Source organism: Etheostoma cragini, chromosome 6 (assembly GCF_013103735.1).
Source record: "Etheostoma cragini isolate CJK2018 chromosome 6, CSU_Ecrag_1.0, whole genome shotgun sequence".
Lineage (NCBI taxonomy): Eukaryota > Metazoa > Chordata > Actinopteri > Perciformes > Percidae > Etheostoma > Etheostoma cragini.
In genome coordinates this window covers 13,462,218-13,490,065 of record NC_048412.1, presented here as the reverse complement: position 1 = coordinate 13,490,065, position 27,848 = coordinate 13,462,218, and the positions used below count along the sequence as shown (strand labels likewise).

The window sequence follows — 27,848 nt, the reverse complement described above, 5'->3', positions numbered from 1 at the left end:
CACACACACACACACACACATACACAAACACACACACACACACATACACACACGCACACAAAAATACACACATAACCATCCACCACCTCAAATTACCCCACCCGTTGCCTCCACCGCCCCAGTAGAGATAGGCCTGTCCATACTTTGCGCTGGCATTAGCATGTTCTATTCGGCCATCATGACATCAATTTCTAAATGAGCAGACACAGGGATGTGAACAAACATCACATATTCATTTAGTCACAATGGGTTGCCTGCCTCCGCATTTATGAGTTTTTGTTATGATAAAGGAATGGGACTTATTAGGCATCCATAAAGCTTCATTGGCGCTTATTCAACAGCAACTCAGTAAATGAGAAACTTGTCAATGAAGAGATCTGCTGTTAAACAATCCTGATGCAGCCAGTGACCAAATATTCCACAGCTGTTCCCTAAGAATGTTCAGTGCGGCAACAGCCCATGGTACACACACACACACACACACACACATTGGTCTGTTGATTCCCAGCTTGAGTCAACTAGATTTCTCTGTTCTGCGTAACTCTCTGCTCAACTCAAGTCTGCTGTTTGGGGTTGAAATTTTGTTTCATCTTAAGAAATTAACCCTGCACCCAATTTACAGATTAGAGGTCCAAAAAGCCAGCATGATTGTATTTTTTTGCTGTTGTTACATTCCACCACTGGAAAATGTGGGCTAATGTATGTTTTTTTTTTATCCAACCAAGAGCCCTTCAATGGACTGTACGACCTCTTACTTCATAGAAGAAAGCTTTAGTGTATCCAGGCCAAAAAAGATGTATTACTTTGTTGCTGTCATGGTTTCAATACTCTCATGGGAAAACCTTGCCTCTCTGTGAGATAAAAAATCTAACCAACCTCGTATGCTCACAACCCTTTCAAACCCTTTTAAATTATGTTAAAAAAGCCTAAAGGTTTACATTTTGGAGAAGGTTTTTACCTGACAACAGCAACTTGTGATTTATAGCCCTCATGGCTGCAGGCTTCATGGCTTATAAGTGTGAGTTTCCTCTATGTACCACACACCAGGAGATAGCCATGCCACAGTTGTTTGGACTCTTTTCCCTCATGAAGAACGTGTGGACATTTGTCAGTGCCGTACCCCGGCAACACAGCAACACACAGACGACGACACACACATTGCCTCCAGCTGTAGCTGCAATGTCAGCTTGCTCCAATCATTTAGTCCAGCTAAGACATGTGTTTTCCCTTTGCACCCTCAGGATGATGTCACATCCACAAAGTCATGTGCTCCCCAAGTACAGCTTAATTTAAGACATCTCCATTTCCTGACTCAGAACAGTGTGATGTGTACTGAGTCTTGAAACTTGGTCTTGCATCAGTGGAGACAGTAGGGGGGTGCTAAAAAATAAATTCACATTTATCAACCGATTTTTAATTGATTTCTTTTTTTCATTTTGTAATGGCGTGCGGAGAAGTAACTACATTTGCATACAGTGAACCTTTTTTCAATTGAGAATCATTTTTGAATCAAATCTTGAGCCTGAAAATAAATGTTGAATTTAATCGTGACATTTTCTGAATCATGCACCCATAGGAGAAAACCTAAATAGATAATATCCACCAAACAAAGGGGCAAAGTGACCAGCTCTCCATGAATAATGGGTGAGTGGGAAATTATAATCGCTCCCTTGGGTGACTAAACCCTTTTTCAAGAGAGGTAATAGCACAGATACAAGGCCAGGGTGAGTTTGATTTGTGTTGTGGCAAGAAATTGTAAAATCTCTGTCATTACGGCGTTTCAGTCCTGTCATCACCCTGTTTTCACACAGACGTGTGCACAGAACCTCAGCCCACACACATACTCTCCAAATTAAAGCCCAAATTAGATGTCTGAGGAATCTTACACTATCATCCGAGGGATACAATTCCTACCTGCCCTCCAGACATGGTAGTAGATGATAATCGTTTTAATCAACTGTATCTCTTCCACTTACTTGTTTTTCTGTCATATCTATTATCAATCAAGTGCAACATTTCTTTAGTCTTACTGGTGTTTTTAAATAGGAGATCAGTGTTGCAGTAAAGCTATCTTGTATGTCTTATACGTACCAATCCTAAGACTGAATATTGAAGAAAACAATATACAGTTATATATATATATATATATATACATACATACATATACATACAACTACATACATAGTTATATATAGTTATATATACATACATAGTTACATATACATGCCCATAGTTTTCTTAATATTTCAGTGTTCTCCTAAACGTTTGTATCATTTGTTGAAGCAACATCCTCTTATTCCATATGGTGGAAGTGATAATGTTCAGGTATAACCGCAGATGTATGTAACTTTGTATGTACAATTGGTGGAGTGCCCCTTTAATTCTTCACGAATCTAGGCTAAACCTAAATGCAGACACTGGACAAGCAGGTAAGGGAAACAACAAGTCTTTTTATTGTGTTAAGCAGGTTAGATGTTGGCTAGCGGAGGGGAAGTAATCCGGGAGTAGGCTTGTAGAAGGAATGCCGAGGTAGCTGGCGGGCTTGGCGGACTTGTGAGGCGGCCAAACAGGCAGGTAATCCTGAAGGAAGGGAGAAAAGGTGTTAGGCAGGCAAACAAGCAAGACAAACTCGACTATAACTAGACAGGCAAGCAAAGTGACTGAGTTGAGCTGGAAGCAGGACACACTGACAAATCGTGAATGGCACAACAACGATCCAGTTGGAAGTGGCTGTAGGTGCAGGTTCTTGTTGGGAGGAGGTAATGGCCTGAGACCCGCAAGTGTGCAGAGAGAGAGAAAGAGATAGGGAGAGACACACACAAAAAGGCTGAAAATGTTTTCACATTATGCATATTCCAAATAAAGCTTTGTTTAATTACCACATTACCACAAAATGAGTATTATTCCATAGGAGCACTGGTTGCACCAGACTTGATGGTGACTTTGAAAGATACAGACACTGCAACAAGGGCATTGGATGGGATTTTGGGTTATTCTGGCCATGTGTGCAAGATAATGTAACACTGAGAAAAAGTGTCATTTTAGAAACATTGACAGTCCTAAATTATATTATATTGGCTGAAGTACTGACTGTTCCCACTAACTCTGTATTTAATAGATTTAGATAAAGGCTTCAATTACACCGCATTTACAATACTGTCTTTCACACCTAACTTGAATAACTAGTTAGAGTTCACTGTGGAAGAGGATTTTTCTTTTATTCTCAATTTGTACAGCGGATGTAAATATTGGCCCAAATGTGACTTGCGAGGCTTGTGAAGATCAGAGGTCTGCTAATAATCTGAACTGTCAATTTAACCGTCCTGGTCTTTTAACAAACTTAACCATTCTAGCTATGCCTCTAAAGATTTTTGGATTTTGACTCAAGACAAAATAACATGGATATGGAATCAGTCAAGCAAACAGGGCTGGGTTTCCAGTGGTAACATGGGTGGGAGAACAAGCCAGTCTTTGTTAAAAAGCTTTAGTATCACAGAGGAGAGAGAAGCCATTGTGCTTTAGAAAAGCCTCCTTATGGTTCATGTCCTCAGATTGTAATGGATCCTCAGCCCCAGTTTAACAAATGCAACTCACTCCAGTCGTCAGTACATGCACTTCAATGGGCCTTGTTGTCGTCAGCTTATCAAGGGTAGGATATACTACCTCTCATCCATAGCAAGATAGGACAAAAGTTTGAGTCAAAGCTACAAAAAAAACTGCCGTTTATGAACATACAAGTTGACTGTGTGAATGGGGAAACACTTCCAATTATTACAAGTTTAAACTAACTGCAGCCCTTAGAACGGAAGATTAAAATATCACTAATCATTGTAGGCAACCGTTAAAATAAAATAACCACCATACTAAAAAGTGTAGTTTTTTTTTTTTTTTTAATCTCACAAAAATGAATGCTTCTGTTCCTGAAAAGAGAGAGACAGAGTAATCTAGAAAACACTGAATGCTCTGTTCTCATTTTACAGATGTTTTTTATGGTTCATTTTAGGCACTTGGAATCATAACAACATTCCCTTTATGAACAACAAATACATCTTTGGTCCAGTATGTAATTAAAAAGAGTGTGAAAGTAACACAAGCTTCAATGTTTGTTTCCATAAAGAATGTGTTTTTTGTCATACTGTATATAAAGCTCAATAAAGACTTTAATACTAATACATCTCAGAAATGACCAGCAATCTTACAGATGTTTTGCAAGAGAATACAAGTGAGAAAAATGTATGCGTCGGCTCAATCGGATGTACAGCAGCACAGGATTGTTTTAGTCAAGTAACATTTGGCAAAAATGTTCATTTTTTTATTTTTTTCAGTGCCCTTCCTTTGAAAGATAAAGAGCGATTGAGACAACTCTGCTTTTACCACAGCCAGTTCAGCTACAGGGCAGCCATGCCCGATATGAATTACTGCACGGCGAAACCTGCGGCGGCTGCACATGTGCAATATAGTAATTACTGAAGTTGATGTCCTGCACGTATGGGGCTGGCTGGTAGTAGCACGTGACATTAGTTACAGTGGGGATGGCGTTCTGCTCAGCCAGCACCTTCAGCGCCAGCATGGAGATGAGGCTGAGTGTCTGGCGCCGCTCATGGCCCATCAGACACACAGTGCTCTCGTTCACTACTTCGTGAAGAGTCATCAGGCACTCGTACCGTTTGTGCTCCATGCCAGCAAAGTGGTTTTGCAAGTAGGCTTCCAGTTTCCTCCGCTGTTCTCCTATGTCAGAGAAGTCAATGAAGAAACGTGAGCACATGTAGCGCTGCATGTGCTTCATGTCTGCCTCGGAGGAGGGTGTGAACCCTCGCACCAGCAGGTGGCAGTACTTTAATAAGCCGCCCCCTCTGATTTCTTCCGGGCTGCGTGTAGCTATGGTTCTCTGGCACAGGTGCTCCATGGCCTCCTTGAAGTCCCCGTACACACTCTCTCCAATCACAGTGGGGTGAAAGCTCTCGGACATGGGCGTCTCTGAGCAGCGGTCAAATAAGAGCAGAGAATCTAGGCAAATCTGGAAGGAGTCCACACTGAATTCGAACTGCCGCCGTAAAGAGTCCACAAATTTTAGCTCCACATTCTTTCCTGTGTTGTTGGACAGCGAGATGAGGCTCCAGCGGTCCGTGTCATTACAGACTTTCACCAGTTTCTGTACATAGGCCTCTTTGAGAGTTAGTGCCGTGATGCGCTCCCTAGAGACCCCGGCTGGCAAGAAGTCAAACAGGCAGTCCAGCACAACATCCTTCACCAGACGGAAAGCCTGATCATCTTTCAGAGACACGCCAAAGATCAGGTCGAGGTCCTTATAGCCCAACCCAGTATCCTGATGGAGCACATAGCTGGCAGCCGAGCCGTTCAGCCTCACATCCTTAACACACACACCCCTCTCCTCGAGCCTTGCACGCACCACCTGGACAGGACAGGGACAAGACAGAGACACAGCATGTCATTAATGATATACATTAATTTATACAGATTTGTTTTTAAAATGAGAGTCAAAGAAATGTGCTGAAATTATGAAAGAAACACACACACACACACACACACACACACACACGCACGCACGCACGCACGCACGCACGCAAGACTTGGAATATGTCCAAATAAGCTCCGCATGTGGAAATCAATAGCTTGTGAAAGCAAGTTCAATACCACTGCTCACAAAAGTCCATTTCATCATCAGCTGCCTTAGTCTGAATGAAACCTGAAGAGCACAAACAATAAGCAGCAGAGTTATTGTGCTCCAGGTCCATGTCCCACTGGGTCAGATTATTTTATCTGATCACAAACAATTGAATTATGAACTGCAACCAAGAGAGTGAACACCAGTGTGCAAAAACTTGCTTCAGGCTAAACGTCACAACCTCAGGTCATTAAGGGTCAGCAGCTTTTCCCTTCCTCTGTCCCAGTGACCTGTGAGATGTCTGAACTGTCTCGCCTCAGTGCTGCTGATCTACAGCTGGACAGGGTGTGCCAACATCACTGCGAGCAAGCACACATTATGTCTGAAATAAGACATCAAACATAGAATCAGCTTCCTTGACTGAAATCACAATCTAATTGTGCCGTAAAAACACACTGTTCTCCAAACAAAACCAATAAACGTCTGACAGACTACACATGTTAGCAACACTCGTACTCCAAAAGCATTTCCACTGAGCAAATAATAATTGCTTACAATTCAAAGAGTAAACCTGCAGCACAAATGAGTTGTTACACACTCACGCACAATCCTAAATCTCCCCAGTGGCACTGACCTGTCAGATTAACTCTCTCTCCCATGGTGATCAGATAACAAGCTGGCTCTATTTATACATAGTGGGTCAGGCTACAGACAAACATTTGAAGGCAAATTAACTCTACACAGCAATGTGTAAAGGAACAAAATGATAATTCCATATCTTGGCAGTTATTGCGTTGTAATCAAATTCCAATCAAAATCAATAATATTGTGATCTATGCGTGCTTCTGTGGTCGGCCTGATATGTCAGTGCAGTGAGAGCCAAATTCAGGGTCAGCTCTACACTTGACACCTTTCCTTCCTCTGCCCTCCGATTACGGGTAGACATACACACTTGACTGAAAGTGAGTGGCTAAGCCTCTGCTAGCTTTACAAATCTTGTCAAGTCTGTCTCACTTCTTGAGAAAAAGAAAAAAGGTTGCAAAAGTGCAAGGAGCTGTAAAGTACAGTGTCTCGCTTATAAGCGGTGAAGCCGTTGAGAACAGAGAGTGTTGTTATCTTAGATCTACAGTTACAGCCCTGTAACTCCTTGGACTCTGGCTTCATGATGCTGCAGTAGATGTTTGGAGCCTGTCTGTCTCTCTAAACCTGCAGCAGGACAAAGTTCCACACTCAGTCATCCCTCCTGTGGTGCATAACAGAAGACGCACAATCGTTAAAACCCATTAAACATTTAGGCTAAATAGCTTTATTCTAGGTTTTTATGATAGGAGATTCACTGGTGACCGATGTTCAGCCAACCACTAAATAAATTGATGTGGCAGATGGCATATTTGAGCTAAACCAAATTAAATGGAGTTTCCACAAATCTAGGGGAAACACAGTCCCCACATTTGGGGCTCAAACCTGCATTTAAGCCTCCTGCATGCTCAATGGAGCATTCATCTTTCTCCAACCACAAGCATGAAGCCCTGGCTTGTTGAGCTCATCCTAAATATGTCAATGTGTAAATGAACTAGGGAAAAATAGATTTTACAAGAAATTTCTTGACTAAACTTGTCCAACTTAACTCATTCAGAAATTACATCGTGGCCTTTAACTTTCACATTAATGCAAAGCCAACTATGTAGGGACACCTCAGAAGAAGTGAAATGTGATCCAGTCACAATGTAGCCTAAATGTGGCTGGAAATGTGGAAGCACGTATCCGTATACATTTTCCATCAAATCAGGAGAGTTGTAAAAGTATATTCCTCATTGTTCCCCCCCCCCCCCCCCCACAGTCTATTTGTCAAATCTGAAGGAAGAACACCTTTTCATTTTTTCCATTCTGCTGTCTGTAATAAAATGTTTAACGACTTCACTTTAGTCATTAAGATATACAGAATAGTTTGCCTGCAGAAGTTTCTAAGAGAATAATCACTGAAGGATAGCAGTACTGGGAAGAAATTAGGAGTCAGAAAACCAGCTCGCACCAAAAAGAGGAAACTGACCCGACAAAATTATGATGTAGCCCTATGGCTCATGGGAATATAATTAAGCAAGGAATTCCAAAGAAATAGGTTATATCCTGGGTTTGGGGTTTGGAGACAACCAGGGGTCTTCGAAAGGTTTCCAAAGGAGTTCCAGACAAATAAAGTACAGATTAAATGTAGCCTAATATTTCATTCCCCTGAGAGTCACAGTGAGATGATATGTAGAAAAGTTAACTACCCAACTAGGATAGCCAGCTACAGCTTAATGCCTGTTCAATTCCATATGTAATTCTAACTTTGCCCAAACTTAAATCTGCAACTAATAAATAAGTAAACATGTTGGAATGCACAAGTGAGTATGCGAATGTGTTTTTGGTAGCCTACCTGAACAATCTGCCGCGGTTGAACGGACAGAGTGGGGAAGTTTCCTCGGCCGTGGATGGGGACAGCCTCCCCCAGGATCGAGTCTAAGCGCTGCACCTGATCCCAAGACAACACACAGAACCGCCGACTCTGATCCGACGCATCACCGCAAGACATGGCGATGTTAACTTGCACACAAAAAAACAACTAATCTGCAGAATGTGAATCAGCGCTTTTTCCTCAACTGAGCTCTTATCTCTTCAACGCAAGAGATATATTCCCGTGGATGTCAGCGGTCAGGAGCTCCGATTAGTAATGTAAATGTGAAGAGTAGACAAACTTAGTTGAGTCAGAGTGTGGGTTCAGCCGTTTCCTCCGGTGTGTGCCGCTAAAATCCGGTCAGTCTGTAAAGACACTATTCATCAGCGGGTTTAAAACCTCCTCATTAGCATGCGCCCTTTGATTGGCTGCCGTGTTTGGTCATTGATTATGGACGCCCTGTCTAGAGAACACCATTCATGTGACGCATTTGACAGCCTCCTCCCCTCTGCTCTGCGCACGGTGCGGGCTGCACGCTGACAGGGTTTTCCCTCAAACAAGCCTTATCTAGTGATCTTTTGATTTTAAGCTGCAACACCAATAGAAATGAACGTTAATTAATGTACAATTTGGTGATTTATGTCAGATAAGTAAAAATGACGGACTAGATTATAGCTGTGCAAACTAAAGTTATACTTTCTCTCTTATTAATGTATTCCTTTATTTGACCAGGGAACGTTTGCAGAGCATGCAGGATGTTTTTTTCCTGCAACGCCCTGCTTTAAGATCCCACACTCCATGAGCATAGATAGAAACACAGGGACAAACATAAGCACTCCAAAGCAGGATCAATTTAAAGGTCTTGCTGGAGGGCACACTTCAACACAACAGCAGCTATTAGTAACTTTGTCTAAGCAAGATTATCCAGAAAACCCAACCTGGTAACTTACCAGTGACAAGCCAAATGTAGGCTACTGACCAATATGTTTCGCGACCGTTTCGGCTTGTGACTCATCCTTCAAACAAACCATTGTCTACCTGTCATCAGTTGTACACTTTTTTAGCAGAAGTATGTTTTTTCTGCATTTCCTATTTCCCGATTTGTTTTGTCAACTTACTTTTCAGAGGTTTTTATTTTCCTGTTTCCCCTTTGTACAATATCATCATAAACAGAGCAAAATGCATGGCCCTTTCCTTCAGTGTGTTTATTTGTTTATTCAAAGGACCCTCACCAGAGGATGCCATGGCAATCAGCTAATCTTCCTGGAGTCCACAACTGAGATGGTTGCAATGAATAACACATAACATATTTCATTTTATGAATTTACTGTAAGTACTGAACATTCTAATGTGTCATCAGCTTTTAGCTTTAAAGTAATTAAACAGTTATCAAATGTGTTTAAATATATGATTAAAACAATAGCTTAACGACATGAAAAACAAGCTGCAGCGATAACAGTTGTTAGCCTGATAAGCTAGGCTAGTTAGCTGTTAGCAGGACTGTCTTGTCTCATGCTAATTTCTTCTCTCCGTTATGATTAGATTTAGCTACTGCATTCTCCATGTGGTATAAAACACTCAACTTAAGATGTTGGAGCTTCAAAATCTATCTATTTTTGTATGAAACAGAAACAGTCGGTAAATTATCTTCACCAAAGGCTATCTCAGCAGTTAGCATTAGCCTAGGGGGAGTCCCTGCAGCTTGTTTTTTACATCTGTTTTGTAATTCTTGCACATTTAACATGCTGTTTTGCTTTTTTTTTTATAGCATGTACTGTATGTGAATATGTAAAACACACATCAAAAGTCCTTTTCTGGGCTTACCTCAATTTTGACAAAATATGTGGGCTAGTTAGCCTAACTGCATTTTGTAGGGAAGTATTGTCTTCATCTGATCCATGTCAACATTGGAGAGAAAGAAACTACTGTATTATGCCCAATGAAACATACTGTAAAAATTACAATGCAATACAAATGCATGGGATTTTCTAGTTTTACTGTTATGTTCATAATTTAAAAGAACTCATGTGCAGTGCAGCTTTTTACCTGATACACAAAACAGACTGCATCAAACTTTCTGTAAATCTATCATCTGTGTCACTGAAATCCAAAAGCTTTTTGATACCCGCAGATTATTTAAACTATGATAGGAGGCTATTTAACCTTTAAAATGTTGCTTGCTGATCACACATCTTAATAGTTCCTTATCATTTTTAATGAATGCCCACGTTAAAAGTGGAGCGGCCTTACCTTTGACTTTCTTGTTTATTCAGCAGTTGGAAAATTAAAGACTACAACCACACAAACAATCGTTCATTCAATTTGCTCATGATTGTGCAGGGGTTCATGAAAAGGCTTTGATAACCTGTGATGCCCTTTAAGCTTTCCATTAACATTGTTAAATAACTCACTGCCACTTATTTCCACTCTGCCTCCTTATCTTTGGGGCAGAGTTTTTTTTATAGTTTTTTGTGTCGATGCAGACACATTCCTCTAGTCTTACGGAACATATGTCAGTTTATATACTGTATGTAATGGCCCATCCAGTGTCCTTCAGATCATTTTACACCTCTTTATTTCCCAAATCTTAGTCTCTTCTGCATAATTCTTACAGGAGTGGACTGTGTTCACATCAACATTACTCACAGTAACAGACATGACTCTTTCAGAAGATTCTGCCAGTACGTAATTTGCCAGGGAACAATACAATTCAGTAATTTCCTCTTTTAAAATGACCCACATATGTCATCGTTTACAAGATCCCTAACAACTCACACATGTCTGCGCAGCATGTTAGTGCCTACGTAAAATGTTTACAAGTGAGTAAAGTTCATTTCATGATTGATCTGTGTGGGGTTTTAGTGATGCATACAATAAAACAGATAGGCGGACGCACTCTTACGCATGTGTGTGGGCATTTAGTTCACACTGTTGTCCACAACACACAGCTGGAAGTGGACAGAGTCTCACAAAGCTTTGAGAGGCCGTGGATGTACCGTCGATTTGGTTAACACAGAAGAACACTTTAAATGCTATGATGTCAAAACATAATCCTGTTTCCCCGGCAACCACATCAGCGGTTGTCGGGCAGCTGAGCAGAGGCCTCTCCAGCTGAGGATCCTGCCTGGTGCCGATGTGAGACATCTGCGTCATCTGACTATAAATAACCCCCCATGTGGCAGCTGTGCATCCTAGGAGCAGAACCAGCATTTCCCTGAATGTGAAACACTTGGGAATAAGAGAACAATGACGGGAGATAAATGTCAGGCCACTTGGCATTCTCAGGTTTCCTGACAGAGGGAGTCGATCGGATCTAAAGTCAATTCATTCATACAAAAACAATTAAAAATGTGTTCACTGCTTTGTGTATTTCACCTTTTGTTGATTCATGTCAATGCCACTGGATCTTCTATTTATTCCTAAATTGACATCCTGCTGAAGCCATGACAACTGAGACTGTGAGTCTTGTAGGTGTGGTGAGATAGCCAGTATTTAAACACACCTTTTACAAATAATGCATTAGCAGGTGTATGTTCCACCATGATCAAACATTATGAAACAATGTGGTAGTCTCGACTATATAATATAGAAGACCATCAATTAAAGTATGTTGAAGACTTTAGCTCAAAGGCAGATCATTTTGGTTGTTGTCAAATCTCTCTATCTGTCTTTACCTCAGTGGCAGCGACAGGAAGAGGAACAATGCAGGGGAACAGGCTTTTTCTCTCAAGTGCTGTGACATTGTGTTGTAAAGACTTGGCTGAAAATCAACGTTGGCAAACAACAAGCAGCAAAGTGTCACAATGATCAATCGTGGGAAGACAGATAGCGCTTCGTCTGTCACACAAGATGACTTGTGAAGCTCTTTTCTTACCAGTCTGTCAGGGCCCAACGCAATCTAAGTGAATTACTTCTCCAAGAAGACTTCCCTCATCTTTCTTCTGCGGACATGTTGTACTAAAAGAATAACTGTTCGCTGTTGTTAGAGTGGGCACCATTTCTAACTGTAGACAGTATTGTCAAAGCTAAAATAGTGATGCAGCTGCTGGTATTCCATTGCATGGCTACTTTCATTTTGTGAATGAATAAGCCGTTTGATTCTATCAGGGTTGCTTTTCAGGCCCAGTCTGCCACGGCAGCAGATAACCTGTCTGCATACAATGAGGTTGAGTTGACCAGTCAGGTTGAGTCCCGGGGGCTAAACTTGCTAATGATAAGAGTGGTTGGGTTTACTTTTACGAATAGTTTCCGATGTCCCAAAACAATGTAAGTGAATTATTTCTCCTAGAAGACTTCCCTCATTTTTCTTCTGCGGACATGTTATACTATAAAGAACATTTTTGCTGTTATTAGAATGGGCACCATATCTAACTGTAGACAGTATTGTCAAAGCTAAAACAATGATGCTGCTGTTGATATTCCATTGCATGGCAGACTACACTGCATGTTTAATTTAGAAAATCTACATTTGTTTTGTGAATGAACAAGCAGTTTGATTCTATCAGGGTGGCTTTTCCAGCTCAGTCTGCCACGGCGGCAGATAACCTGTCTATGGGCAGGTTGAGATGACCAGTCAGGTTGAGCCCCTGGGGCTATACCTGCTAATGATAAGAGTGGTCTGGTTTACTTTTACGGATGGTTTCAGATGACAAATCTATGGGACAACAGAGCGAGGTTAAACAAGCAGCTGTGCTTCTGACGTCAGACTCCCTCCGCTGCCTGCTTGATTGATTACAGTAGTGCTGCTGGGGAACAAACAGCACACACACACACACCAAAATACACTAAAGATTGTGGCATTGTACATCAGCTCTCTGTTCTGTTCACATGAAAAAAAAAATACCTACATTGTTCACATAAAGACACATTATTTGATGTTGATCTGTTGCAATCTCTGTTCCTATTGTTGGACTGAAATCGAATTATGATTCATGTTGCCTTGCCGTGACCCAAACACGATTTTAGATGTGTGATCAGTGATTATACAGTACTTCCCAGAGATTGTGGATGTGTTAAGATTGGTTTAGAAACTAAACATAATCCAATTAGTCATTGTGGAAATGGTTTTATGTTATAGGATGAGATTGTTGTTTTTTTTATTAAGTACTCGACACAGAGCTGTGGCATTATTTTCTAGCATTTTCTACAGGATCCCAGGTCCATAGTTATGCCACAGCTGTGGCAGCATCTCTGAAGAGAGGTTATTTTATAGTGCAAGGTTACATACTGTGTAAGGCTCTGCTCGCTTTACTTTCTGAATCGGTGAATAGGTAAATAAAAAAAGGTTTGAGACTGAAGCTGCGTGAAAGAACATCAAATACATTTTAGAAAGAGAAAAGAAACATGGATGTATGGACTACAAAGTTATGCAACGAGGAAGGTATACAACAAGGAAAGATAAGAAGTGTGAATAAATCTATTTATTTCGCCCAATAAATTTCTCAGCTCATGTGATGTAGAACTGAGAAGTGGGGAAGTTCTGCACACATTTTCTCCTTTACCTATAATGAATATATTTTTCTTTCTTTTCCTCAAACTCTCAGCTAAGCAATGACTATCTTGTATGTGCCCTATTCCTGTTTATAGAGGAGCACATGTAGAAGAGAGGAAGGTATGACCCTGGTAATAAAACACCATCACCTCCTTGGTGTCTGACGTCCTAACTTGGATAAGCTTCCCTAACTGGAGCTTCAATCATGTTGTGCAACAGCCCAACACTCACTGCAACAGGACGTGTAGGGCCTGTTGTACATTAAAATGTCAAATACTACGCAAAAAGAAAATAATCCCCGGTTTGTGTCACTTCTCAGCGTTGCTGTTGCTAGATGAATGGTTCCCTGTGGGTTTTCACTCTTGTATTATTCTCCCCTGATCAAATGCTACCAACTAAACTACAGGGACATAGAAACATGCTGACAGCTGCCTACAATGTGCAGATACCGCTGAGTCAACAAAATGGAACCATAAAAGCTTATAAAATAAACATGTTCTGTAATTTTCTCAACACGTGTGCCTGGTGTGGACGTATTTCTTTTTTTTTTAAGTTAACAGAGAAGAGAACTGGCTCTTTCGTCTCTCTGGAGCATTCACCAGAAGTGAGAGGGAACCCCTATTTAGAACTTAGCTCTGATTTCATTCCCAGAAATGAAATTCTGCTCCTCCTAAATATGTTAGCAGCACATTTCTCAGATCATCATCCAGATTTCTTAAATACTCCTCCTGGAAGAATTAAGGGATCGGTCAAGAGTGCATCCCATCATGCAGTGGGTCAGAGATAGCCAGCTGGATGTTCCAAGAGCTACAAAACAACTTTATGATACCAAAAGAACAAAGTACACTTATTGGATTAATCATGATTTCCAATTTGAGTTCCAAATGACAGGTGTTTGGGAATGTCAATAACAAAAAAAGCTGTTGAACAAAAACAAGCTGTCTTGGTTTCCATAGTTTTCAAAGATCCAGGAGTGGGTTTCTGGTGAAGGATTGAGATTTATGCAGTTCTGTAACTGAAAGCAGGCACACAGCGAGCATGTTGCACACATGGCCAAAAGCTTCTCTGAGTTACAGACTGCAGCAAGAGGGGCTCAACAGGCCACTTGACCCACACCCCGCAGTGTCAAACATTTCACTGTGCAATTAAAAAACTTTTCTTTTAATAATACAAAACACATCTCTCTACGTGTGTGTCTTTCTTTGCTACCTTTCTCCCCTTTACATAATGTGCTTTTAAGTAACATAGGTAAACAAGATAAGCAATGTGGACCATTTAACCTGTTGTTTCCTCGTAAAGCTGCACTGTGGCCTTTGCTGTGAGTCGAGCATGCTGGGAATATGTCTGGTCATGCCTATTCAGTTACTCAGCATTCAAGATCTACCTGTCAGAAATCCTGGGTGGGGGGGTCGGTCGCCGAGGGGGAGGAGGGAGACTCCTTGGTTTTAGTTTTAGAATGTTTTACACATGTTTGTTTGTTTGTTTCACACATCATCATTTTATATTTAAACACAATTTCATGAGGTACAATGATCATATACAGGCTGCAAGAAATGGGGAACCCCAAATAAGCTAATATAAGCTTTTTGGAGGGGGCCAGAGAACAATAAACATTCAACAAATAACATACCAACCAACGACTCAATTTACCATGGACAAAATAAAGACATTTTCAGAAAATTTCATTTCCTGGTTTCATTCACAATGTTACAATGCATTGTATTGTATGTGCTTAATGGAGATTTTCTAAAATCATCACAAGTATCTAATAAAACAGTGATTAATTTGAATCAAAAGATATTTAAAGTTGTATTTATTTTCAAGTCATGTTCACTGACTCTGGTAGTAGTTGTTCTTTTCCCAAACAATTCCACTAAGGATCACGCATTTCCATTTTGAAAAATCATAAAACTGTGCTTAATGAGATTTCTACGCTATCAGACTGTCATGATGTGAGTGTGAGCGACAGATACTGGTGCATGTTACAGAGAAATGTGAACATTGATGTTTTACAGTAAAGGTAATGTTGGACATGAAAAGCCATCATTGAAATATTTATTTTCAACATCAGTTTGTACTTAAGACACTGGTGCGTTGAAAACTAAAACAGTGATGATTTAAACGCTGGCAGTATATAAAATGATCCGTCAGCAACCAAAGCATTTATCAGCGGATTGATTGAGCCCTTATCAAACAGTCGGCATGATAGCAACTGCAGTGATAAGGTCTGTCCCTGTGGTACCCTGGTACGCAAATCCAGCTCCATGCCACATATTCAGGTTTCCATGGGGAGCTCTTTCCACTTCACCACACACAGCCTGCGTTTTTCCACTGCAAGAACCGGGGACATGTCACGTCTTTTTACTTATCTAATCTGCACGTAGAGTTAAAAAAGCAAACTATTGCAGATATCGTATCTTGGAAAAGTGGAAATTGTTTTTAATAAATATTTGGATGAGAAAGGGTCATAACCAAGACCTACAATAGGCCTACATATCAAGATCAAGACTCTCATGTACAACAATAGTAATACTGTAGTTCCAAAACAATTATCTCACTGACCTATGATAATCTGTGTACAGGTAGCTGTAAAGGGAGTTCTGTAACTGTGCACTGACTCTTCTGTAATCTTTAAACAAATTGGATCAGTCAACAAATGTAACAAACAAACTAACCAATGAATGACACTGCACTGATCTACATGAGCTTAATGTGCTGAAATGCTTTCAGGGCTTTTTAATGTTTTCTCACAGACACTGTTACACCCAGAGACTTTAAAAGCAGTACACAAACACATGGTTAAGTACTGACCAAACTCCACACACAGGCGTGCCCACGTTACTCTGGAAATTCTCTGTGGACATCTATATTGCATTTAATGTCAGCAAGGATGCATGAGTTGCACACTGTGGATCTGCCTTGTTAGGAGGTCAACAACATCCTTTGTTGCATGAATCCACTTTAAGGAAAAGACAAGTATGTCGTTTTGTTAAGTTACAATTCAACGTTGTAGAAGTTGCCCAGAGAATTCACTTGTTTCATGTTTCACTGACAGTGGCAACAAACTATCTCTGCTGGCAGCTGGTTGGTTCTGCTCAGTGCATGGTTAATTATATCCAGCTCCACTGCCCAGCACAGAGACACACTTTTAGCCCTCACAGCAGCGAGTGATGTTGACAGCGGCCCTGACTGTGAGTCACCTGTTTGTTCACAGAGGTGCTTCACTTCAGCTCTGGTCAGCGTCAGCGACCGATGAGGAAAAGACTTGTGAGAGTGTGACACACGGCTGCACCCCATGGGCTGCACATGTGACAGCAGGGCCAAACGTGGCTGGCTGAAGAGGAAAGAGCACAATGAATCCCAGAATGTATTACTGCCATGAGGTAAATTTGTAGAGTCTTATTTCTGAGAAGCAATGGAATTTATTGGTTTAAGGGAAAAAGTTGCCTTTCCCAGCTGTTCTGTCACTGTGCTGCTTGTGCATTACAAGAAAAGAGAAGGAAGCAACCAAGTAAAAGTGTCACATTAGACAGTAAAGTTTGGGGCTTTATTTTTCTAGGATGTAAAACAGTCACCTTTTTGATTTATTGCAAATAAATCCTCTTGTTCTGAAATCTGACTGGGTGGCCTTCTGTGTCTATGTGCCACACCAGTTGGGTTTAAAGAGCATGATACAGTCCAGCAAGCAGATGATCACCTGCAGCCAGCAAGGACTAAAATAATCCATGTGTCAACACTGCTGAGAAATAAACCCACTACACACTGATGACCTGTTCCTTTCCTGTCTAACTTAACTTCATCTTCAGATTGCTCTTCAATTATTAGTCTTCTAGGCATATGAAGGGCTGGGGACAAAATGCAACACAGCTGCTGAGGCAGTGATTCTTTGGCTTTTTCCCTTCTAAAAGATTGAGCCAAAAGTATGACCATCTGTTTTATGTTAGCTTAAGATATACAGGTTGCTCTGCTGACTTGCCTCAGCAGCAAGAGTCTTTTGAAGTAAAATGACGTAATAGATACATAAAAATCTTAAGAAATCCATTAAGAACATCATATTTCTACGACACATACAGCATGTTGTTTTGTTGTGCAACCGGGACATCCTTTGTCTGAATCCAGCCAGAGCTTTACCACTAGTTTCTTCACACATCTTTATTATCCAGTATTCACTGCATGTCTCATCTGTCGACCCTTCTTAAAAGTACTTTAGGTACTATAGAGTTAAATAAATACACTGAAATTGTGTCCAATCCAAATACAACTGTTCTTTATTTTAAGTTTCTTGTTTTACTTTTGGAAGATAATAACTAAACAACTGTACCTGTACATTCAAAGCCTCTTAGTGTGACGGTGAGACACCAGCTGCCACATACAGACACCCTTTAGAAAATAAGTGATTCTGGAGGACCTTAAAGCAACATTCTCACTTTTCTGCACACTGAAGTGACAGCTGAGTGCAGTCAGACTCTAACCTCAGCTGCCACGGTCCATCCGTTGTGATCACTGGCCTTCAGGCTATTTTCCAGTTTCAAAAATTACAGGCAGAACAGCTTCCTAAAATGTATAACCCTTACCACAGATTAAACATCATGTCGTCAGCAGTGCCAAGGAAACAATTCACTACACTGTGATATATTATTTTGTGTTGCTACCTTCAAGGGGGAAAACATCTCAAAGTCACAGTCCAAAAGACTTCTTGGGGCGGATTTCTTTTCACAGATTCTTATTTTGTTTTATTGCCTTTTGGTGAATAATATACTGTACATAGCCAGTGCATGGAACTGACAGATTGGTTACTCCATCACCTAAATGTAGCTCTATCATGAACAAATTCAGGTCTCCCAGCCGCTGTCCTCCCTCTTCATTGCCGGCTCGTTGCTTGTCTGTTCATCTGTCAACATGCATCTCATCATTGTTTCCATGAAGAGGCTGTCAGAATGGATGAAGCCAAATATCACAGACTGTACTACATTATTGTTCGATATAGGTCTGTTTAAAGTCTTTGTAGTTAAAATAAAGGTTTTGCTTAGTGATAAGTAAGCTGTTGCATGGTAAGTCTGTTTATATTTGTGGAATTCAAAAAGCCAAACAAAAATCCCACTTCAGCAAATGTGATCATTTTTTATTGACCGAATGTTACAGTTCCACTGTTACATCCTACAAAATACACAAACTAATTTGTCCGTACAAGCACTGCTTGTAAATGTCTACACAAACCTATGGGTCTTGATGCAGACTGATAGATGAACGACCCACTGACTATGGCAACGTGAATCTTCACAAACTCACAAACTATAACCAATAACCAGCTTCAATGCTCAATTACAAAAAAATAAATAAAACATCAAAAGGCCTTTCATCTAGTGGATTTCATGTTACCCAAATTGTCTTCTGACTGGGCTGTAATCCTCATTCACATGCTGTCCCCTAGTGGCACAAACTACCCACTGCTAGTTACTGTATACTTCTTCATCACAGATTAGGTGTCATGCTGTAAGAAGAGCAAAAAGTAAAGAGACCTCATCTGCATTCCTGAAACATTACTCATGGTGAAACAGTTCATACGTCGAGACTGTGTTGTAACCACCAACACACTCGTGACAGGCAACGTATGGTCGAGGTGGTCTGAGGCAAAGAAAAAACAGATGCTCCCTCGAACTGAAAGTATCCCAGTAGATTGCATTAGTAGGAGACAGTGCGTCAGAGAAGAATACTGCAACCCAAGTCTTGGTGGGCAACAGCAAATTTGATTTTGTGGAACATTAAATACTTAGTTTTGACATCCAACAAATTAGATAAAGCAACAAAAATGGTGTTATAACTATGTGGAGGAGCTATGGCATCATCAGTATCCAGTCATACATGAACAATATCTGAACAAACTTACTCAATTTTACCTGTTCTAAACATCCTCTTTCAGTGAAAGTCTTTTAAAGTGATACACCTCACAAAAAGAAAGCTGTTCGCCATTTAGTCTATAAGAGCATCTGATACACAAGACACGCACAACAGATTACAAATACAGAAAAGACCCCGATATGCAAACATTAAAAACTGCACCTTCTTTAAACTCTGATTGCTCATTAATCCGAATCCTGTCAAGCTGATCCACCTGATGAACCTGGATGATGTAGATCTAGATGACAGGAAGTGACAGGATATGACATAAGGCCAACTTTTGAGTTGATAACTCCGAAATGGTTCACTATTCAGTGCATGCCAATTCAGTAAATCTTTTTCTGTACTTCCTGCATCCACACTCATACGGTAACTATTCCCAGACTTGAAGACTTGGTTGCATAATATATTAGCAGGAACTTAAACGCTGTGAAGCATGGCTTGAGGTTCTGAGGAAGGTGTGGAGGCATGTTCCGGGTGTCTTAGTAAAAAGGTGTTAAAAAAATATCTCTATTTTGTGCTTCCAATTATTACTAAGATTAACCTTCATCCTGAAGGACACATAGGTATAGTATAGGACAACGCTGATAAAACTTACAGAACATAAAAACCCTCCAGGTAATGCTTAAAATGCTCATATTATGCTTTTGGGGCTTTTTCCCACTCATTTGTAGTGTTATATTTCTTTTTTTGTGCACGTAATAGGTTTACAAAGTGAAAAAGCCCAAAGATGCCACAAAAGCCTCAAAATACAATTATGAACTTGAAAATGAGCATAATACAAGCACTTTAATCAACTTATCCGAATGACATCTTGAGATACCAAACAGCAACACACAGCATGACCAGCACTATGAACAGGTCCTTTGTAGCCAGTGATATGGAGTGGTGTTGAAAGCACTATGACTCCTCCTGTTCTCTTCTGGTTACTGGGTGTGCTCAGGGTAGCGGGATGAAGCCCACATCGGTTGCATCGTCTAAGATCACTGTGGTGCGGCTCAGCGGCGGGGAGGGAGAAGCCAGGCGGAAGGCCGGGTTGATGGAGTGCAGCGAGTCCCTCCTTTTGCTTCTGCTGAAGGGGGGGCAAGGAGCGGCCACAGGCTTGAGGGCGTGCTGGCCTGAGCAGCCACCGGAGGGTGAAGGTTCCGTGGAAGGCGTTGCCATGCTGGAAACCTCCAGGCCCAGAGGGGTGGTCTTCGGGGTTCCAGGGGGGCACAGGCCATGAAAGTTGAAAGAGTGAACCACCCTCTCCAACACGTCCTTGGTGCTCTGCGTGCACTGTGTGGAGAGGAAAAGGGAAAATGAGCCACATCATCAGTTTTTGTTATGAAAGGCTGAGCTGCAGCCCAAACACGTACAGAACATTCTGGCAACGTTTTTCAAATGATTAGGTCGATAAAGCACACTGAAAGAGATGATAGCACTGATGGCAGCATAGTCAATGAAGAAGCATGAAAGATGAAAGTTAGATGCAGACACTGCAACACAGGTAAAGACAGCAATGCTGTGTAGAAGCTGCTTCTTTCAGTTTCTTCAGGCTCTGATAAGAGTAGAAAGGGAGATAAATTTGATGTTTATGCAGACTTGTATTTGCTTGAAACACATGCATGCACAATAACAACTGACGCACTACGGAGAGGACAGAGTAAGTCCATTAGCCTTCAAACACGACCTCCATAGCATAACAAGTGAGTTAGTGAGCGTAGGTTAATGTGACGAAAATGAAGCATGCCCATTCACAAGTGAGGCAGTGCACCCAGCCACACAATCACAAGATCTGCACCAACTATGCAACAAAACACAAAAATATCTTCGAAAAAAAATAACTGGTATGATGACAGCGATTTCAAAAACTATGTTACGAAATAAAGACCGTGAATGGCAAGTGATGTTGTGATTTGTTCACCCCTACTCTTACCATCAACCGTCTACATGCAGCAGTGCCCTTCAGGCTGTGCAGGACAAAGCAAAATCCTGACAGTTCTCCTCCTAGCAGGGTGGAATGGATATAGTACAACACTGAGTGTCAGATCTTCTAGCAATGATGTTACAGGCATATCAAACAAATGTTCATAATAAAACCCATATGTATTAATACCTACTGAAAAAGAAAAAAAACTCAGAAAATACAACTTTTCCCAAAACATCATAAAAACTGCATTCATCAACATGGAGACTTGAAAGAAAATGAAGAGGCAAAGTAAATTCAAAACAGAGACCAAAATCTCAAAATACAAAAATAATGTTTATTTAAACACATAAAAAGAACACTTAGGTAAATAAAATATGTATGTAAAAACAGAAGTAAAAGTGGATTCAGTAAATTAAAGCAATGAAGATAATAATATATCTAAGACCTTTGATATGCTGACCATATTGAATGAAAAATGACCTGGGATAAAGTGCTGATAAATTATTAACAAAATAGGATCTGAAACCATCTGCATGTTATAGTAAAAAGCTGAAATTAAGTCCTTTGTCTAAATACACCTTCACAACAACATACAAGCAAACCCAGTAGTACAGTAGGTACAGCAACATGTTGAATTGAAAGTGTAAGCAAACATAAATAAACAAGTCAAATATCAAAATGTGCAACAATTAACAGATTTACTGTCCCACAGCACAGACTGACCTGTGTGTGTATACGCACACACACACACACAAACACACAAACACACTCACACACACATAGACAAATTTGCACAGCATTCCATTATAGACAGAACACCAGCTGACCTGGGTTGGTGGCGGACCTTTAATGCAATATCTACATTGCCCATTATCATTAACCATTCCTCCAATGTTCCAAAGGCACAATCTGAAATCTTTTAAAAACTAACTAGAAAACATTGGAGAACCCTTTTGCAATTATGTTCTCACATAATGTAATCTGAAAATTGCTGCCCTGGTTAAAAAAACAAAACAAAAAAACAATGGAACTGATCTCAACTGGTATTCTGTCTACAAGGGTAATTTCTAAGTGACCCCAAACCTTTGAGTGGTAGTATATATATACATATACCCAAAGCAGTCTGACAGGGTGACTCAGCAACTTAATCACCTGAACAAATGGTTAAATTTCTGGCTGTAAAAACTCTTAAAATTCCTGACCAACTTTCTCGCATTTTTAACTACTCAATGATGCCAAATTGTTTTACAGGTGGCTTCCGGGACATTTTGCTCTCAAGCCCAAACAAGTGACACAGCAGTGTTATTTCAACATGTTGCATGGTGACACTCTTCAGTTGTATGAATTGAGCTAGCTTAGTCCTTTCCACTGTGGATATTTGGCTTTGTATTGCGCGTCATTTCCAAGCCATTGTAAGCTGAGCCCTAGTAATGTTGTTCAAGTTCAATCAGAGACTACCCAAAAGTCCATTCACTATTAAACAATACGTATTAAATGCACAACTTTCAGAACACTGGGCACAGATTCAAAGTACTGCATGCCGGCCACTCTACTTGGACTGAGGCTAGGAGTCTGGAGGATGAAGGAGTGGACACAGAGTGGATAAGGCACACAGTGTCTAACAACAGCAACACAGGAGCTATGGGACAGTCAGGACTTGGGAGGGACCACACGCTGGTTCATCCTACCATGTGTGCGTCATTCTTGGCTGCGAAGCGAGGCAGCTCCATCTCCGAGGCTGAAGCAGCAGGGATTGCCTCATCAAAAGGCAGGAAACCTCTTCTGTCAATCAGACTAGAGAAGAGAGGATTGTGTTAGGACGCACTAACTCGGATTGTGCATGTATAGTCACTGTTATCAACTGTTATCAATGTACATGAAACATTTTCACTGATGAAACAAGTGTGAGGCTCAGTGGCTTACAGGCTTATGGCAGTTGTTGTCAACTTTTCAATAATGTACACTCTTTAAATTTTTTTTTTGTTTTCCCCTCAGCCAGCTAGCCCCTGACTGGATCAGGTAGAATTAAAAGTCAATATAAAAGTGCTACAATACAGCGATGTCAGTGATAGATTTACTAAACGGCCTACATGTCTAATGTTTAGAATCATCACTAAATGTATAAATTATTGTATTAAAATTATTTTATGAAATATGCATCACATGTTTAAAAATCACATAAGATCCGCCTGCAGTATTCTAAAGTACCCCTAGGGGTACACGTACCCCCGTTTAGGAAACAATGGCTTATGGGATGGGGTCATTCCTCACCTTGGGGGCATGGGACCACATAACGTTGCACAGCAGTTGGTTATAATACTGTTGTAACTGTACGGATTCCCAGAATCCTTTGCACACCTTTTACTTGACCAGGAGCCCTTTATCTGCACAGTGAATACATAAAGTAAGCAGTCAGTTAGTGGGTAAAGTCAATTTTATCAATCATGAACTGAGCTGCATCACACCATATACAGGCAAGAGTACTTACGTCTTCATTTGTTGTGAGGTTGGAGGCCACTAAATAAGTATGGAAGCCAGAGAGGCCCATAATAGACCAGATGGAGAAGAAACAAATCACCAACTCCACCACAGTGCACAAGGAAGAAGTCAAGGCATGATACTATCACAATCAGCAATAATTTAAGACGGATGGCAATTGAAGCTAGTGATTAAAATCTGTGTCTGCAAGTCAGTAAAGATAACAGACTGTGGAATGTTTTCTTTCTGCACAAAGCCCAACATATGTCTCAATGTCATGCCTTATTGATATAAAACTAGTTTTGTAATTGTCAATATTAAGACATAGCATAGAATCAATTAGTTGCCAATATTTCTATATCAACAAACTTCACATAACACACACAGAACTCGTACCACAAATAACACACTTCACCATTTTACAGTAATGCAGCCTGTAAAAACACTATATTAGGATATCACCATATTACAATATCCAAAATTTAAGACAATATCTAGTCTTATATATGGATGTCAATAAATTATCGATGTAATGCCCAGCCGTACAACCAATATATATCACCGCAGTTCGTTTTTGCAATATTAGAATATCAGAAGTAAAAGTAAATGGAATTACTACAGTAAATTACAAGTACTTCTAAATAGTACTGTCTCAATCAGTCAGACACACACACACACACACACACACACACGTGCACGTGCACGCCATGAGGAAATTAACTCACACCCTGTCTGTGATTAACAAATCAAACCCCTTTGTTGTCATGCAGTCTATACTCGTCTAGCCACTAACATCTCATGAGATCATGAGGCAGCAAACCCTGTCCTGGAAAGCCATCTGCCTAAAAGTACTGTTTTGCTTGATGCTAACACTCTGATCCTATTAGATGTGGGGTTAGCCTGAGGAGCAGCAAGAAATGCCTTGTCAACAGTCAACTTGTGTTATTTCTTGTCACAAAGTAGTAGTGTAGTAGTGTAGAGTAGTGAATTTGAAAAACTCTCATAAACGGGTTCATTGTGTGAAAAGTTGGGATGTACAAAGGATATCTGGCCGGGCTCTCCTGAATGGCTTGCACGAGGTTTTTACCTTCTTGAGAACCTGGATAGAAAAGACACAAATTAAATCTTCAAGTGGTTCTTGATAACGTGACAGCGACATCGCACAACTACGGACTGCGTTTGTGCCTTTATATGTTAAGAAAATACTTACGCAGGGTAATGTGCGTGATGACACAGCCGAATATAAAAGATGTCAGAAAAGACAGAGAGATGATGAAGCTGTAGAAAAAGCGGTAATTGCGTTTCCCCACACAGTTCCCCACCCACGGGCAGTGGTGGTCAAATCGTTCTGAGGGGGAAAAAGCAGTATACATAAAGATTAGAAATTAAATATAAAACACAATCACTCCTAAACTAAAGGTAATATGCCCATTTTCTCAAATTAAGATTGCCCATTTCCAGTTAAAGAAGAGGTGCACAAACAGTCAGGTGTCCGATGTTCTTGCTGTAATCGTTCCTCCTGTTCATAATGGCCCATAAAAACATCCCTTCCTAACACTATTCTAATGTAAACATTTGGAGGACAAAATCCACAGTTCTCGTTCTGTGCAAAAACAGATTCCACAGTATAGCTAATATAATTACTATATATATATATATATATATATATATATATATATATATATTATTATAAGTATAGCTATAAAAAAAATACCAGTGAGGCTTCAGGTGTCTGAGTTGGACTAGTCAAGTGGGCATATTCCAAAGGTACAGACTTTAAATACCAAATTCTCTGTGTTATTATCCCTCCACCACAGGACAGCAAGTAAACACTTCCGGTGGAAACACAAAGATGGAACTTTGTACTAAAACTGCTTTAAATTTTGTCAGAAACATACTGGGTTTGATTAAGCATCATATTGGCTTCAGTTTTTTTCTTGCACTAAACAAGGTCTGTAAATGTTGTCCTGCATTTGTTCCATTGGAAGCAGGTTAGGAAGAGGTCTTTTAACAGCCAACATAGAGAAATATTTAAAGCACACACAAACGATACATAATTACATACAAATCCATCCACACAGGTGAGTAATGTATCCCCCAAAAAAGTTACCTATCCATTAACAGCGCAGGCCTTCCAGGTTGTATAATAAGAATAAAAGAGGCTCTCTGAAGTCTCAATCTGCTAAGACCAGTTTACTCTGTCATGCCAAATGACGACCAAATGCTTTTAAGGCCACCCACTTTATGTCTGAAAGGTAAGAGTATGGTTTTCTAGGTGTATCGATTAGATTTTATTATATTTCAGCATTGTACATTCAAGACACAGATCAGTGGATTAACCCTGGAAGGTGCGCTGCAAGAAGAAGACTAATGGAAACCTGCCAGCTAAGCAGTATGGTATGTTTCTCTTGGCGATGATATTAAGTTGTTGAACTGAATTAGTGCAGCTGGAATAAGTGGTAACTTCCCACCACATTCTTACCCACACAGTTGTCACACAGGCTGCAGTGGGAGGTCCGAGGAGGGCGGAACATTTTACAAGTGAAGCAGTATTTGAGCTTTACCACCTGCTGGTTGATGAGGATCTCCTTGGTCCGCGGAGGGGGGCGATACGTAGAGGATCCTGAGGTATCTTGAAACAGACATGTACAGAGGGAAAGATTTAATGAGACTTGCACATTTGATCAAAGTAGTTCAGCCAATAAGCACTCAGATTGTATAATAAGATATACATAAACACAAATAAAGCTATGTCAGGCTTTTGTATTCTTCAGCCATGATATAGTAAGCTGCTTAGGTCCTTCGGAGATTCCCCATATGGTAAAGCTCTTTTACCCCATCTGTCCCACAGCAAGTACACAACTCCAGGGTGTGTGTGTCTTACCTATCTGCTTCTCTATGTCGGCTGCTTCGTCTGGGGTGGCCCTAGGTAAGATGCCTGGGTCTGTAAAGCTGGTTCTCAGCAGGGAGATGAGCACAAACACACAAAGCACCCCACCAATCACAGGTATAAAGACGGTCAGATGCTCTACCAGGAATGGGCAACTGTAAAAAAAAAAAAGATAAGTCTGTTCCAGTCCTATTTAAAAACACATTTTAATACCTAAGTATACCGTCAAAAAACACTGTAGCTATAATACAAGAAACATATGTGCACATCAGAAAAGACCTTTCATATTGCATTCAGGGCTCACTGGAAAGGTCCTCGTGCTAAAGGCCATTACTGGTTACTCACTCGAATGCAAAGAAAAGGCCACACGTGACAACAATAAGGCCCAGTGTCAGAGGAAGGACACCGCTCTGTCTGGCCAGGATGATCCGTCCATCGCAGAAAAACCTGTTTTTTCCTGGAAACACTTCCCATTTCCTCCGCGACCGCTGCACTTTCTTCCCGGTGTGGTTCTGTGCGGACGAGTGTGACACCGACAGCGCCCGCGGGTCAATTTGCTGGTACTCGCAGTTCTTCATCATGTAAACAGTATTGACACTGTTTCGGAGGTAGCTAAAGGCACATACAAAACACTCCTTTCTCGTCGCGTTTTCGAGAGACTGTACTCTCAAGATGCAGTCATTGTACGTTGATATTTAGCCTGTTCGGTTAGCGTTCAGCTGCACATCCTGAAAGCTAACGCTAGCTAGCTAAGTAGGGAACCAGCAAAGGCATTCTTCTCTTTAGCACTGTTTTACAAGATGAATCAGTTCCCGAGTAGACTCCAGGTTAACTACCATCTTCGGTAGCTAGTTAAATTAAAGCCATATATACATATTAGTACTCCTGTGGTTTTATTAAATAGCCTATTATCAAATTTCCAACAACGACGGACGAGCTTCGGCTCAAGCTCCTTGCGGCTGTCACGTTAGCTACCATTTCCCTTTTTTGTTGTTCTCTTCAGCCAATGTACGTCACGAAGTGGACGTTGACGCATGCACGTATATAGCAAGCCGTTTTAACCTCTTCATGTATGTTTTAGGTTTTAACATTTAATCGAACCTGTGTCTGAATCTGCAA

The 27,848-nt window shown here is 40.7% G+C and overlaps 2 protein-coding genes across 3 annotated transcripts; both read right to left on the bottom strand.

Moving 5' to 3' along the window:
• Window positions 1-3,871: 3,871 nt before the first annotated feature.
• On the bottom strand, window positions 3,872-8,451 carry tent5ba (terminal nucleotidyltransferase 5ba). Its single transcript, XM_034874844.1, has 2 exons — window positions 8,043-8,451; window positions 3,872-5,413 (listed from the first exon to the last, which is right to left on the bottom strand). Exons 1-2 carry the CDS (start codon window positions 8,196-8,198, stop codon window positions 4,385-4,387), a joined length of 1,185 nt encoding a protein of 394 aa, XP_034730735.1. The 5' UTR covers window positions 8,199-8,451; the 3' UTR covers window positions 3,872-4,384.
• A 10,195-nt stretch (window positions 8,452-18,646) lies between these two features.
• Window positions 18,647-27,743, bottom strand: zdhhc18a (zinc finger DHHC-type palmitoyltransferase 18a). Of its 2 annotated transcripts, none has more exons than XM_034874620.1 (10): window positions 27,075-27,743; window positions 26,724-26,884; window positions 26,322-26,471; window positions 25,050-25,187; window positions 24,887-24,938; window positions 23,850-23,952; window positions 23,633-23,745; window positions 23,050-23,155; window positions 20,238-20,727; window positions 18,647-20,073 (listed from the first exon to the last, which is right to left on the bottom strand). In XM_034874620.1, exons 1-9 carry the CDS (start codon window positions 27,308-27,310, stop codon window positions 20,389-20,391), a joined length of 1,398 nt encoding a protein of 465 aa, XP_034730511.1. In that variant the 5' UTR covers window positions 27,311-27,743; the 3' UTR covers window positions 18,647-20,073; window positions 20,238-20,388. The 2 variants fall into 2 exon arrangements, with proteins under 2 accessions (XP_034730511.1, XP_034730512.1); XM_034874621.1 differs by lacking the exon at window positions 18,647-20,073 and adding an exon at window positions 21,368-21,438 and having other exon boundaries at window positions 20,484-20,727; window positions 27,075-27,742.
• Window positions 27,744-27,848: the final 105 nt, after the last annotated feature.